The sequence below is a fragment of the Phyllobates terribilis genome, unplaced genomic scaffold (genome assembly GCF_046119375.1).
Source record: "Phyllobates terribilis strain yellow unplaced genomic scaffold, ASM4611937v1 Scaffold_11__3_contigs__length_659146591, whole genome shotgun sequence".
In the NCBI taxonomy this organism is placed as follows: Eukaryota; Metazoa; Chordata; class Amphibia; order Anura; family Dendrobatidae; genus Phyllobates; species Phyllobates terribilis.
The window spans coordinates 492,219,446-492,232,831 of NW_027362771.1; the positions used below are offsets into that span (position 1 = coordinate 492,219,446).

The window sequence follows — 13,386 nt, forward strand, 5'->3', positions numbered from 1 at the left end:
ATGACGCTAAAATAATAAATAACAATAATTGTAGGACTAGTAAACCTGTTGCCATGTAGTCCTCCATATGCATGAGCTCTGTGTAACCTCACCCACACCACTCATTGGCAACTTTCTGGCTATGCACAGTGTATTCAGAAAGCTGCCAATCAGGGGTGTGAGCGGGGTTATACAGAGCTCAGCAGTCAGAGAACTACTAGATCTGCAGCAGATAACAGTTTTAATTAAACTACAGCAAGCAGCCCAGTAAGTGATATATTACTGGGATCAGGGTCTCTGCACTACATTATGCTGCTCTCAGTAGGGCAGATAAAAATCTGGTGATAGATTCCCTTTAATGACAGCAAGCAAAAAGTATATTGGATCCTGTATAGGTAGATCCTATTCCGCCTCTCTTTGATTCCCTCTGACCCTCCTGTGATCCGGGATTTGTGCAGAACTGTAGTATACGATTAGTCCAGGACTTCTGAGCAGTACATACTACCACAGCGCCACCCAGCGGCACAGATACGATCTACTGTGTTCATTTTAGAATCAGAAGTCCATTTGGCCAGTTTCTCTGGTCTCGGCTTATAAATCACATCCTGCTGGTCACTACAAGGAATCAACAAGGCTCCTGCTGGGGAGTCTAAGCCCCCCAGACCTGTAGCTCTCGCCGCAGTGATGGGAAGTGACGTTTCTCCAGTATTCTGCACAGTAAGGAAAAATGTCTTCAAGTTCCGGGCTCAGCGGCCATTTTTCTGAAGCCATATCCCATAGATTTCTGTAAAACAGGACACAACACAATGGCTGCTGCTCGGAGGACATGCTGAACGCGGAAGGATAAATAGAAGGGACTTTGTTGCCCTGGTGACTGGCACATAGCCGTATCGTCAGGCCTGAACATGTCTGGGAGTAAGAGATGCCCGGACTGCGGCTCCGGGGAGATAGTGGAGGACGCGCACTACTCCCAGGAGCAGCTCGTGTGTGCGGACTGCGGCTTCGTCCTGACCGAGGGGAAACTGACTACCACTCATACGGAGGAGAGCTACCTACAAGGTGGGAGACTGCGCTGCTCTCCAGGCAGTGTGTATGGACGTATGTTAGGCTGTTGATAAAGTTTTGCACTTCAATAAGCTCATTTGTGAGTCGCACGTAGACAACCAATGGAAGTGCAGCTTTTAGTTTGACTGCAGATCAGAAAATGAGAGAAGTGATCTGATTGGTTGCTATTGCTCAGCGCGTTACTTTCTGTCTGGTTCTGGCGTCTTCATTTGTGTCATGTGATCTAATCCATACACGGTCTTCTGCAGCTTGCACCTATTACAGAACACTGCAAGCTGCTCAGTTCTGTATAGTTTAGGTCCCAACAGTCTCTGCGTCTCCTCTGCTCAATGCTTATGAAATTATCTCCCATCAGATTTGACCTTAGCCCTGAATCACATCATGGTCGATGCCTTTGGTCAGAGTTGACCATTGAGTGGCCTCATAACCTTTATACTAGCATGAAGGTGTGCCATATATTGGGTACATTGTCTATAGGGCACCAGTGCTGATGGGACCAGGGGGTGAGATGAGGGCAGCTACAGTGACTACATCTGCCTCCATCCATGGATAGAGAGGGGCACGAGCTCTGGAGCAGAACCTCTGTGTAAATCTCCAGATACCATTCACTTCAGTAGGAGCTGATCCTCAGATCCCGGGAGCCGAGAGCACACAGTGTACGTAGCCCTGCTCTCCGCTCCCTACACTGGATACATCTGGCTAGTGGCTACTGCTGGTGGCGGTAACGCCTGATCTGTGGAGACGCTGCTGTCTGACTCCCTCCATTCATCGCAGGTGCAAGTACCTAATGGGAATGAAAAATAATGGGAAGAAAAAACCTTGCACTATGCCACAGAACACTTTGGCCTATTCATTCTACCAATAAGCGCATGACTGCAGATCCTATTGATGTAAGCACAGAATATCCCTTTAAGTACAAGGCAAATCCCTGGCCAGCTCCACATTCATGTTCTGTAAATTGTCGCAGGTCGAGGGCAGAATATTTACGATTGATCTTCCACATATGAGGTCGTCCTAATGAGCCGACGCATTTCACTTCCACAGGGTGCTCTCATCTCGCTAGGAGACTTGTAAATTTTAATATTCAACAATGATACTCATTCAGCTGGAGGACGGACATTGTTGGTCCGCTTTCAGTAGCCAAGTCCCCAAGTTTTCTCAAAAAATGGGCATAACATGGCAAACAAGATTTTTTTTTTTTAGATACTTCACAGAAGAGGGATGATTCAATGGCTGCTTTTCCTCCATCTGTATTATAGAAGGTATGGAAGACCCCCCCCCCCCCCAACAGTGGGCTGCAGGCCTCCATCTTACTCTCCACAGCGACCCCCAGCTTGCCCCTGCCGGCAGCCAGTATTACCCGTTTTATAAATTGGTGATGGCGCTCGTTTAGATTCTTTATCGTCTCAGCAATCTTCTAGTGCAGGCCAGGAAATGTAATGTAATGTGTTTTGATCTTTTTCTTCTGATATCACATCCACTTTCCTCATACACAGGTTTTTCATGGTTTCTCCGTTTTGGTTTTATTCACAGCGGTGACATTTACAGAAAGCACTGGACAGAATGACTCAATCAGCCGAACTAAACTGCACGGTAAGTGTCACCCACGTTGATGTAATATTAACGGTGTTGTTTTTCATGCAGGGTAGTTGGGTTTTATTCAATAGATTTATTTTACTCACTTATATAGCGCCATTAATTCCACAGCGCTCTACAGACCTCATCAGCACTGTCCCCATTGGGGCTCACAATCTACATCCCCTATCCGTATGTCTTTGGAGTGTAGGAGGAAACCCACACAAACATGGGGAGAACATACAAACTCCTTGTAGATGTTGTCTTTCGTGGGATTTGAACCCAGGACCCCAGCGCTGCAGCATAACAATGCTAACCACTGAGCCAACCTGCTGCTCTAAATGAAATATATGACGCCAGCATCATAAGGGCTTTATAGCTTATATAAATTATACTTAAAGGGGTTTTCCACTATTAGAAAAGTGGACCCAAATCATTACGTGTCATGTAAAAAAACAAAATCAGATAGTACTCTCCCTCCCCAGGTTCAGCACTGTGTCTCCACCGCTGCCCCGGTCTCAGTGTTTTGGCTGTAGCAGGGACATTGAGTCGACAGCTGTCATCACTGCTACAGTCAATCGCAACATCTACTGAACACCTGAGATGAGTGATTGGCTGCAGCAGTAATGTGAGCTGTCAACATGACGTAACTGCTGCAGCAAAAAAGCCTGAGACCAGAGCAGCAGCAGAGACAGGGCCCTGGACCTGGGAATGTGTATATTGACTGATTTCTGACCATTTTAAGTGTCAAGGATCAGACCAAGAATAAGGGGCCACCTGTGTAGCATGAGTGTCACCAATAGCAAAGGTGGATCTCATAGGAGATCTGTAATTTGACCTCATTTTGCAATACTAGTAATAGTCTATTGTGCAAATTCAAGCTCCCTAGGTAGATATAAAATTAATATTTAAAAAGAAAGTTTCAATTGTACCTATTTTCCTAGTCTGCAGTCATATCTATTAAAATATAATATTTAACCATATGGTAAACTCTGTAAAGGAGAAAAAATTGCATGAGAAAAGCAGTCAGTCATTTTTTTAACCCCGTCCCTCAAAATGTTACCAATTAAAAATTACTTGTCCCCCTAGAATTAGCTAGCCATTACACACCTAAAAATAAGTTATGAGTCCCAGAAAAGGACATTATGCAGTGAGCTGACCACTCGGGGTAAGGTGTTGCAGCCGTCTTATGTGATGTTTCTTCTTCCCACCAGGTATTATCCGTGTCAGGAATCTTTGTAGGGTCCTCAGACTTCCGGACACCTTTGCAGATACTGCCGTGTCCTATTATGAAAGAGTCTTCTACCTCCCATTGTGCCACTTTGCCAGAAAAGTGAAGAAGGAGGCAATTATGGGCTGCTGTGTATACATAACATGCAGACAGCATCGCTGGCCTCTCACTGTTGCCACCATTTCTTCCATGGTTTACTCCTCATATGAAGTCCTCAGCAGCGCGTTCCTGGAACTGGTCCAAGCATTGAAGATCGATGTCCCATCCATGAGCCTTCAGGATCTGGCCAAAAGTCACTGCCAAAGGTAATCCAAGGTGGATGGTGGCAGGTTTTATGGTGCAGAGAGTGGAAACTGTCTAATTCCATTGTAGTATTGTAAAACTAGAGTGACAAAAAAGCACAGCAGGGTCTTATCTAGGTAAATTGTCCAATTGTGCTCACCTGGTTGGGTTGTGTTCACACAACCATTACAGAGGCTTATGGCTGCTGCAGACCCACGAGGAGAAATCAAGGAAAAAAAGGAAACAAATGGGTTGACCTGCTTTGCCATCGAAAGGTAAGACAGAAATCCAAGTAATGCGGTTAATTTGTTAATGCGTTTCAAAGCTTGAAATGTCTTCATCAGGACAAACCACGATCAGTTATGGTTTGTCCTGATGAAGTTTCAAACTTCAAAAGGCATTGACAAATTAACCGCATTACTTGGATTTCTGTCTTCTCATCATCTTTCGATGGCAGCGTAGGTGTGAGTGCAACACAGAGGGGAAAGGGAGCCCAGACACTAGGGAAAGGGGGAAGAGGTGACCTCCTAATCTGGACTAGCGTCACCCTGTCTCCCCCTAACCTCCCTATATAGCTGTCGCCGATCACATGCCTCGCCCTACTGTCCCTGGCGTAAGGCTATAGCTGGGGGTGGAAGGAGATGAGCACTAGTCAACCTCCGCTAGCACTCTAAAGCCAAAAGGGAAGACCACACAGGGGAACAACAACTCCGCTTTAGAAGAACTCCAACGGGGCACATGGCCTCAAGACTCCAGAGAGGACGTGATGCTGCTTCAGCCAAGTTCCAAGTAGAAATGAGTATAACTGGCGACGGTGACCTAGACACACCAGGTATATATACACCCAGACTAAAGGGAGGTAGACGCTAGGTCCTAAACATGGCCTCCTATCTAGGCAGCTGTCTGCATTGCCAAATGTGGAGATCTCTTGCAAACCACTGCAGGGCGACTGTCACCTCTGACACACCTGTGACGGCAGGTCAACCCATTTGTTTCCAGTTTTCCATAATTCCATTATAGGAAATATCCACTGTAGCCAGAACAGTTGGCGATGTACATGACCACCTTGTGACGCTGAGCTTTGTACACCGACACTACAATGCGTTTTCAGCTCATTTTGTATGGCATTGCAGCCAATGGAAAAGATTGCAGCCAAGTGTGATTACATATTGCTGGACACCGCCGGGTCTCTTTTATCCTGACAGTGGTGGGGCTTCCAGCTCACAGACCACCACGAACCACTACAAGTGGGCTCACCTTTTATAAGACTTTATTCTATGCTTTCAGAATGTGAAACCATTTTGTAACATCTAATGTGAAAAACCTTTGACAGTAAGGGATGGCCTTCAGCCATCTGCTCTCCAGATTGCCAGGGATCCCAGCGCTCATGGATGTGCTTTAGCTGTTGGGAATACCCTGTTAAATGGGCCGTCCACTACTTTACTTCGTTGTATAACCCATTGTGGCTCTAAAGGGGAAAAAAAAATCCTATACCTACTGGCTGCTCTGTTCCTTAGCACTGCTCTCTGTTTGACTTCTCACTTCCTCTTCTGGTTGCAATGGTCACATGACTTCCCCACCAATCAGCAGCCACTGATTGGCTGCAGCTGTAACGTTCACTTTGAGCCAGAAGAAACAGTCTCCTTTCTTTGTTTGCGCTCATACGGAAATGAAAGGGAATCGGTCAGCGGGCTTTTGCTATGGAAAAATTAATGGTCGGGGCAGGGTTATCTGTACTGCCTGCCATGTGACACCTATTCCTAGGAGACCAGGTGATGTACACAGGCAGTGGTGTGGAGGAACCATAGTGGACTAAGTGAGGTTTTTTTTTTTTGTTTTTTTTTTATGTACCTCATGTAATAAAAGGATATGAGTTTGTTTTTGTTTTTTTTTGTTTAATATCGCTTTAACATAAAATGCTACTATGGGTTCCAAAACACAGGGCCATGATGCCCAAGTATTATGAATCCAGTGCCTTAACTAATGCTGTCACGGCTATGGGAACATCACACCCTGAGACTTTTCCCGTCAGCCGTTAGCCATAGGCACAATGTAATGTGTGGAGCTCAGTGGAAATCTGCATGAATTGTGCCCACTTGGTAGTAGATCCCATGGGTTTAAAAAGAGCACTTGGGAAGGACTCCATGTCAGTTTCCCCACTCGCATTCCATTCCGGGAGCCCTATTGTGCCGGTTTATATGGGTGTGTGGTGCTCGATATTCTCATGTACGGAGGACCTCTGTTCTCCTGACATGTCTGTTTTAGTAAATACTTGTATTCTTCAGGAATTATAAATGGATTGTGTTTTCTCTCTTCCTTCTGATAATAAAAATATAAGGCTATGTGCACACGTTAAGTATTTTGCTGCAGTTTTGTCACAAAAACAGAAGGATTTCCTAGTGGCAGTAAAGTGAATAAGATTCCTCAAATCTCATGCACACGCTGCTTATATTTTCATTGCAGTTTAGAAGGAGTTTCAAATGTTCTGCATGTCAATTCTTTGGCTGGGAAAAAAAGTGTTTAAAAAATGTAAAAAAAAAAAAAGAAAAAGCACAACACTTTTTTTTTTTTTTTTTTAATGCTACATTTTTCCTGCCAACACTTAAGTATTTGCAGCAGAAATGTCTGAAGCGAAACCAAAGAAATAAGCTGGACCATATGCAAAGTGTAGGATCACATTCACACTGTGGTCATTTAACAGACAAAAGCTGACATAAAAAAACAAAATAAGCAAATGCCCTGCAATAAGTATATGGTAATAGTACATGTAAATAACATGATCAAAAAGTGTAAAAGTTATATCACCACGACAAGGTGACCCAATTGGGACTGTCCTGTCTCTAATGTTAAACCTATATTTGACAACACACCTCAGTACAGATGGAGGCAGAGCATGACCCAGGCCCGACTGTTCAGACACCTGCCATGGGAAGCTATATAGACAAAATGCCAGCTCAACAGTGTAGCAAATACTTAACGTGTGCACATACCATTACAGTAAAATTGACAATTGAGTGTTACCAAAGGGAGGGCGTGTCACTTCATTCTGATATTGTGCTGACAGTAGATCGTGTAAGGACATGCCCTTCAACAAGAGAAATGGTGACACCCAATTGTCTAATCAATCAGTTGGAATATCATAACGATACCCTTAGATTTTCCATGAAATCATTTCAATCTTTACTAAAACACCAGGTTGGGAGAGCCGGAAGACCGCCTTCAAAGGATGAAAAAATGTACTGTCAGTATTTGGTTAAAAAATGTACTGATGTGTTGTCCAGGATGAAGTCACATACGTTGGTCCCACAACTATCTGACCATGGTTCTCATGTATACATGTTTCCTATTGAGCACATTCTTATTTTTATTTTTTTGCAGTTTTCGGTTATTCCAAGATTGCTCGTCAGCCCCAAAGAATTATGCGGAGAGCCCAGATAAAGTATTGGAGCGGACTTTTCAAGTACTGGAGTTGGCCAGTGAGACGTGGCTAGTCACTGGCCGTCACCCTATTCCCATGATAACTGCGGCTGTCTATCTTTCTTGGCAGTCCCTCAAACCCGCCCAGCGCACGTCATGCAATTTTTCTCGGTTTTGCAAGTTGTCTGAGACCGAAAAGCCTTCTCCTGCGGTAATGCGATTGAAAGAACTTAGAGAAAGCTGCCTAAAGCTGTCTGCACAGCTACCCTGGCTGAAGATGCTCACAATAAATAAGAAGAACGTGGTATATCACTTGGGTGACATTTTAAAACACAGGACCTATCTTTTTAGGAAGGCTCTGGAAGATATGGAGATGTCCACCACGGAGTCAGAAGAGAGCAAGTCTTCTGATCTGCAGCATCCTGGTGCAGCTTTCCTTCCACCATGCATGACCAAGCCAAGAAAAAGATCACATGCCATTGCATTTCCCAATATTCTCCAAAATATTACCGGAGATGAGGATATTTCGGACAGTGAGCTAGAGCAGTATCTGAGGACACCAGCTGAGATGACTTGTTTTCAGCAGGCACAGGCTCAGCTTGCTCTGCAACAGTGAATTAAAGACTTTTTTTTTTTTTTTTTTTTAATGTATATATCATTTCATTACATTTGTGCAACTTACTTTTTTTTTCTCCCTTACACACTGCAATATGTCTTATAGTGTTATGGAGGCCTACTGTGGAATTTTTTTTTAAATGTTTGCATATGACTAAATATATTTTATGCAATAGTTTCATTAACACTTTTAAAAAGTTTGGCTTCTACAGCCTCTATGTATCATTGTACATAGCAGGCTGCAGAATATGGAACTTTGATGCAGGACTATGTAATCTGTGTCCCAGCTAGTTATAGATGGAGTTTGTACAAACAGCTACCAACTTTAAAAAAAAAAAAAAGTGTGTACACCCCCCCCCCCCCCCCACATGTGAAATAAGTACTGAACACATCACCAATTTTCTAAGTAAATATATTTCTAAAGACTCTATTGGCATGTAATTCTCACCAGATTAACAGCCCATCCAATCCACACAGACAAAGAAATCACCATGAATGTCCATAAATTATGTGTAATAATGAGAAATCACAAAGGGAAAAAATATTGAACACGCTTACTGAATTTTATTTAATACTTCATACAAAAACCTTTGTTGGTGATGACAGCTTCAAGATGTCTTTTGATATGGGGAAACTAGTCGCATGCATTGCTCAGGTGTGTGGGGTTTTTTTTTTGTTTGTTTTTTTGGGGGGCCCATTCTTCCACACAAACACACTTCAAATACTGAAGGTCCCGTGAGCTCCTTCTATGAACTCTGAGCTTTAGTTCCTTCCATACATTTTCTATTGGCTTCAGGTCAGGTGATTGGCTGGGCTGTTCTAGCAGCTTTATTTTCATTCTTTAAAACCAATTGAGAGTTTCCTTGATTGTGTGTTTGGGATCATTGTCTTGCTGAAATGTCCACCCTTGCTTCATCTTCATCATTCTGGTAGATGGCAGCAAATTTTTATTAAGAATGTGTCTGTCCATTCATCCTTCCTTCAATGACATGATGTTTGTCAGTGCCGTAGGCTGAAAAACAACCCCACACCAAGATGTTCCCACCTCCAAACTTCACTGTTGGTATGGTGTTTTTGGGCTGATGCGCAGTGCCTTTTGGCCTTCAAACATGGTGTGTATTATGGCATCCAAAGAGTTCAATTTTGGTCTCATCTGACCAGACTATATTCTCAAACTTCAAACGCACTTGAACATACTTTTTGTTCAGCAATGGAGTCTTGCATGATGAGTGTACATACAGGCCATGGAGTTTGAGCGCATTTCTAATAGTTTTCATTGAAACAGTTGTACCTACTGATTCCATGTTCTTCTGTAGCTCTCCACAAGTGGTCCTTGGCTCTTGGACAACTCTTCTGATAATTCTTCTTAGGCTGTGTGCCCACGATGCGTTTTTTAAGCATTTCCGCAGCGGCAGAAACGCTTAGACGCTTGGTAGAAGGCCTGCAATGTTCCCCAATGATAATCCGCATGTGCTGTGCACATGCTGCGGAAATTTCCGCTGCGGATTATCAAAAGAAAAAAAGAAGAAAATAAAAAATGATACTTGCCTTCTGGCGGCCCGCGCTGCGCTCCTCGCTTGCCGGCAATTCGCGATGTACTGAAGGATCTGCGCTGACGTCAGAGTCATGTGACGGGTCACGCGACTCTGACGTCGGCAGGTCCTTCACTCTACCGCTGCCGGCAGCCGGGACGGTGGAGCAAGACAGCGTGGGCCATTGGAGGGTAAGTATATATTTATTCCATGCGTTCTCCTGACCTGGGTACCATAGAAAACTGTATTTTAAAAGAAAAAAAAAATAGAATAAAAAATAAATATATACTTACCTTGTGGCGGCCCCTGATGTGCTCCATCTTGCTTGCCAGCAGTTCGCGATGGACTGAAGGACCTGCGCTGACGTCAGTCATGTGACGGATCACGCGATGCTGATGTCGGCAGGTCCTTCAGTGTACCACAGCCGGGACGGTGAAGCAAGACTGCTGGGGCCATCAGAGGGTAAGTATATATTTATTTTTTGACATTCTCTCGGGTCACACTATATAAATCCATGCTGTTTGCATGGATTTATATAGTGTGATCAAGTTGACAAGCACTCTCGAAGTGATGCTAAATTCGCTTGGGGAGCGATTGTCAGCCCGCATGCGGAAATGCAAGTGAAGAACGCTTCACTTCCGCATGTCCCTGGCAGGAATCCGCATGTACAATCCGCATGTACAATTCGCATGCGTTTTTTTTCTGCCAGGAAGATGCAAAAACGCTCAGGAAAAAATCCTGAGACTTTCTGCATCGTGGGCACATAGCCTTAGTCCTCTGTCTGCAATCATGCGGGGAGAACCTAATCGTGGCTCGTTTATGGTAAAATTATGTTCTTTCCATTTCCAGATTATGGCCCAATAATCCAGTGCTCACTGGAGCCTTCAGTAGTTCAGAAATTCTTCTGTAACCAATGCCTTTAGTAAAGACCTTTTGCAACCTTATTGTTATAAAACAAATGGCTCACTGGTTTTACCCATCATGAGATGTTTCTTTTGTGGCACCTTGGTAGTGAGACACCTTTTTATAGGCCATCAGTTGAAACAGCTGATATTATTTTTCATTAAGTGTCAGGATTGCTTTTTAATTACTGATAGATTTCAGCTGGTGTCAGGACTTTCTATGGCTTTTTGCACCTCTTTTTCTTCATGTGTTCAATACTTTTTCACTGTAATTTCTCATTATTGCACACAACTTAATTTATGGACATCTATGACAGGGCTGTGGAGTCGGTAAGCCAAATCTCCGACTCCCTCATACATGGCTCATGTTTAAGTGATACATTTACTGTAGCACAGATTCATCTCAGCTAAAAGTCTAGGCCAGTGATGGCGAACCTTTTACGGTCCAAGTGCCCAAACTGCAATCCAAAACCCACTTATTTATCACATAGTACCAACACAGCAAATTAACCTGAATACTGAGGTTTTAGTTTAGAAAAAACCTCATACAGAGAGCAGACCAGGGCAGCATAGAGCAGCCACAGAAAGGAGCAGGGGTAGGAGACTGCAGAAATAAAGAATGTGCTCACCCCCATCTTGTTATATGCCGCCATCCATGTATATATGGCTGCCCTCCCCAATCCATGTATATATCCTGTTTCCCCTCCCATTTCATGTATATATCCTGTTTCACCCATTTCATGTATATATGCTCTTTCCCTCCCCCCTCCCATTCCATGTATATATGCTCCCCCCTCCCATTCCATGTATATATGCTCCCCCCCCCCCCCCATTCAATGTATATATGCTCTTTCCCCCATTCCATGTATATATGCTCTTTCCCTCCCACTTCCTGCCCCCCATTCCATGTATATATTGCTGTCCCACCCCCCATTCCATACTGCTGGCACCGCTGTTAAAATAAAATAAAAAAACGTAACAAAACCCTCCTACTCACCTTCCTTCCTCTCCTGTAGCCGGCAGCTGATTTCAGCGTCCTAGCGACGGGGGCGCATGACGTCACTGCCATGCGCCCGGTCGCCTGTACGCTGACATCAGCTGCTGGCCTCTGATTGACCAGCAATGTGTATGGCGGCGCATGGGCCTGGCAACTCGTGTGCTGCACTACACTTCAGCTAGATGTGTGTCAGAGAACGCACATCTAGCTGAAGTGGGGACTGGCGTCGGCGGGCTCCGAGTACTCACCCGCTGGGCCAGGAGCGCTAGTGCTGCGCCATAGGTTCGCCAGCACTGGTCTAGACCCTTAGATCAGGAATAGGACAGACATTTATAGGACATTTCATAACTTTCCCAAATTCTTATGAAAAAATATTCCCCACAAACTGCATTGAACTACTGCACCCAATTTATTATATATTTTAGGAGTCAATTTTATTCCGACTCCACAGCCCTGATCTATGGTTTGGTTTCTCTGCCTGTGTGGACTGGTTGGGTTGTTGCTTCTGGTGAGAATTTCATGTCAATAGCACCTTTTAGAAATATATTATTTGCTTAGAAAATTGGTGATGTGTTCAACACTTATTTAACCTGTTTTGTGTGTATTTGTTACTAGTATTGGCTCATTTATTAACTTTCTCAGGAATCTAGACAAGTTATGTGATATAGCGAATATTATATTTCGATCTTCGACCCCTATTTTAAAAAAAAAAGAACTGATGCTACCATTTTGGTACAGTAAATTCTTACTAATTTATAGCCATTTATGAAAAAGGCTGAGTTGATACCGCGGCTTACAGCTTTCATTTCATGGTGTCGTAAATCTACGTACAAGTGGGGAGAAGAGATAATAGTTAGACTGCTTTCAGCAGTTCACTGATGGATTTACTGTTAACTCATTTGGCAGCCAGCTATGCACTGTGATACACAGAGGCTGCAGAAGCCAAGTGGTCCAAAAGTTTAAATGATCCCTAAAGCAAAAAAATGTTTGTTTTTTGTTTTTTTTTTGCAAAAAATGCACACATTAATAAATATGTACCATCATGGCTTGAAAAATTCATAGTCTCTGTGTGAATATGTCTTAAGTGTCAAAGGATTTGAGCTCGCAGCTTAGTGCCGCACTGTGATATTTTTTTCATTTCCCGCAGTGCCCGTAACACCGTGTCAATCACTTTACTCTGTACTTGGCTACACCATTCCACATTACATTTCTATATGGTACACTTGGTACAGTGATTATGGGATTACCAGTCCTATATGTACTGGTGTATTGGCCCCTTGTACATCAGTGTCAGGTCATACACAGGGGCAGGTACAGTACGCCGTATGCTCCTGTGTGTACGATGCTATAGTGAGGGGACAGGACATACTGGTACAGATGATATTGAGCTATTATAGGAAGTGTTTCCCCAGTTCCTGCAGGCCGATGTTTAGTTCATATAATGTGGCTTATGTTTTGTGTAGTCAGGGATATGTAGGGTTTATAGATTTTGTATTTTTACAGGGAGACATTTTAGACTGATTCTTTATAATTATCAGAAAGCATAAGAATTAGGCTGTGTGCCCACGTAGCGTTTTTCAAGCGTATATGCTGCGGAATTTCCGCAGCGTAAACGCTTGAAAAACGCATGTATATCCGCACCCCATGGTCCCCAATGGCATTCCGCAATGTCAATGCCCATGCTGCGGATTTTTCCGCAGCGTATATGCTGCGGTCAAAAATCCGCAGCATGTTCATTAATTTTGCGGAAGCGCAGCGGAATCAATGTGCGGATGGTACCCAAGTCTGGAG

General features: G+C 43.8%; 1 protein-coding gene across 1 annotated transcript; it reads left to right on the forward strand.

The window, feature by feature from the left end:
- Positions 1-728: 728 nt before the first annotated feature.
- Positions 729-12,664, forward strand: BRF2 (BRF2 general transcription factor IIIB subunit). The gene is made up of 4 exons (XM_073653550.1): positions 729-1,038; positions 2,578-2,637; positions 3,834-4,155; positions 7,511-12,664. Exons 1-4 carry the CDS (start codon positions 885-887, stop codon positions 8,163-8,165), a joined length of 1,191 nt encoding a protein of 396 aa, XP_073509651.1. The 5' UTR covers positions 729-884; the 3' UTR covers positions 8,166-12,664.
- The last annotated feature ends 722 nt before the right edge of the window (positions 12,665-13,386 follow it).

What these genes read in the sequence shown, in the direction of transcription:
- BRF2 (XM_073653550.1), top strand. Translation starts at nt 885, where the DNA reads ATGTCTGGGAGTAAGAGATGCCCGGACTGCGGCTCCGGGGAGATAGTG. An exon ending in CAGCCGAACTAAACTGCACG is followed by an intron (nt 2,638 to 3,833) that starts GTAAGTGTCACC and finishes TCTTCCCACCAG; the next exon opens with GTATTATCCGTGTCAGGAAT. An exon ending in GCCAAAAGTCACTGCCAAAG is followed by an intron (nt 4,156 to 7,510) that starts GTAATCCAAGGT and finishes ATTTTTTTGCAG; the next exon opens with TTTTCGGTTATTCCAAGATT.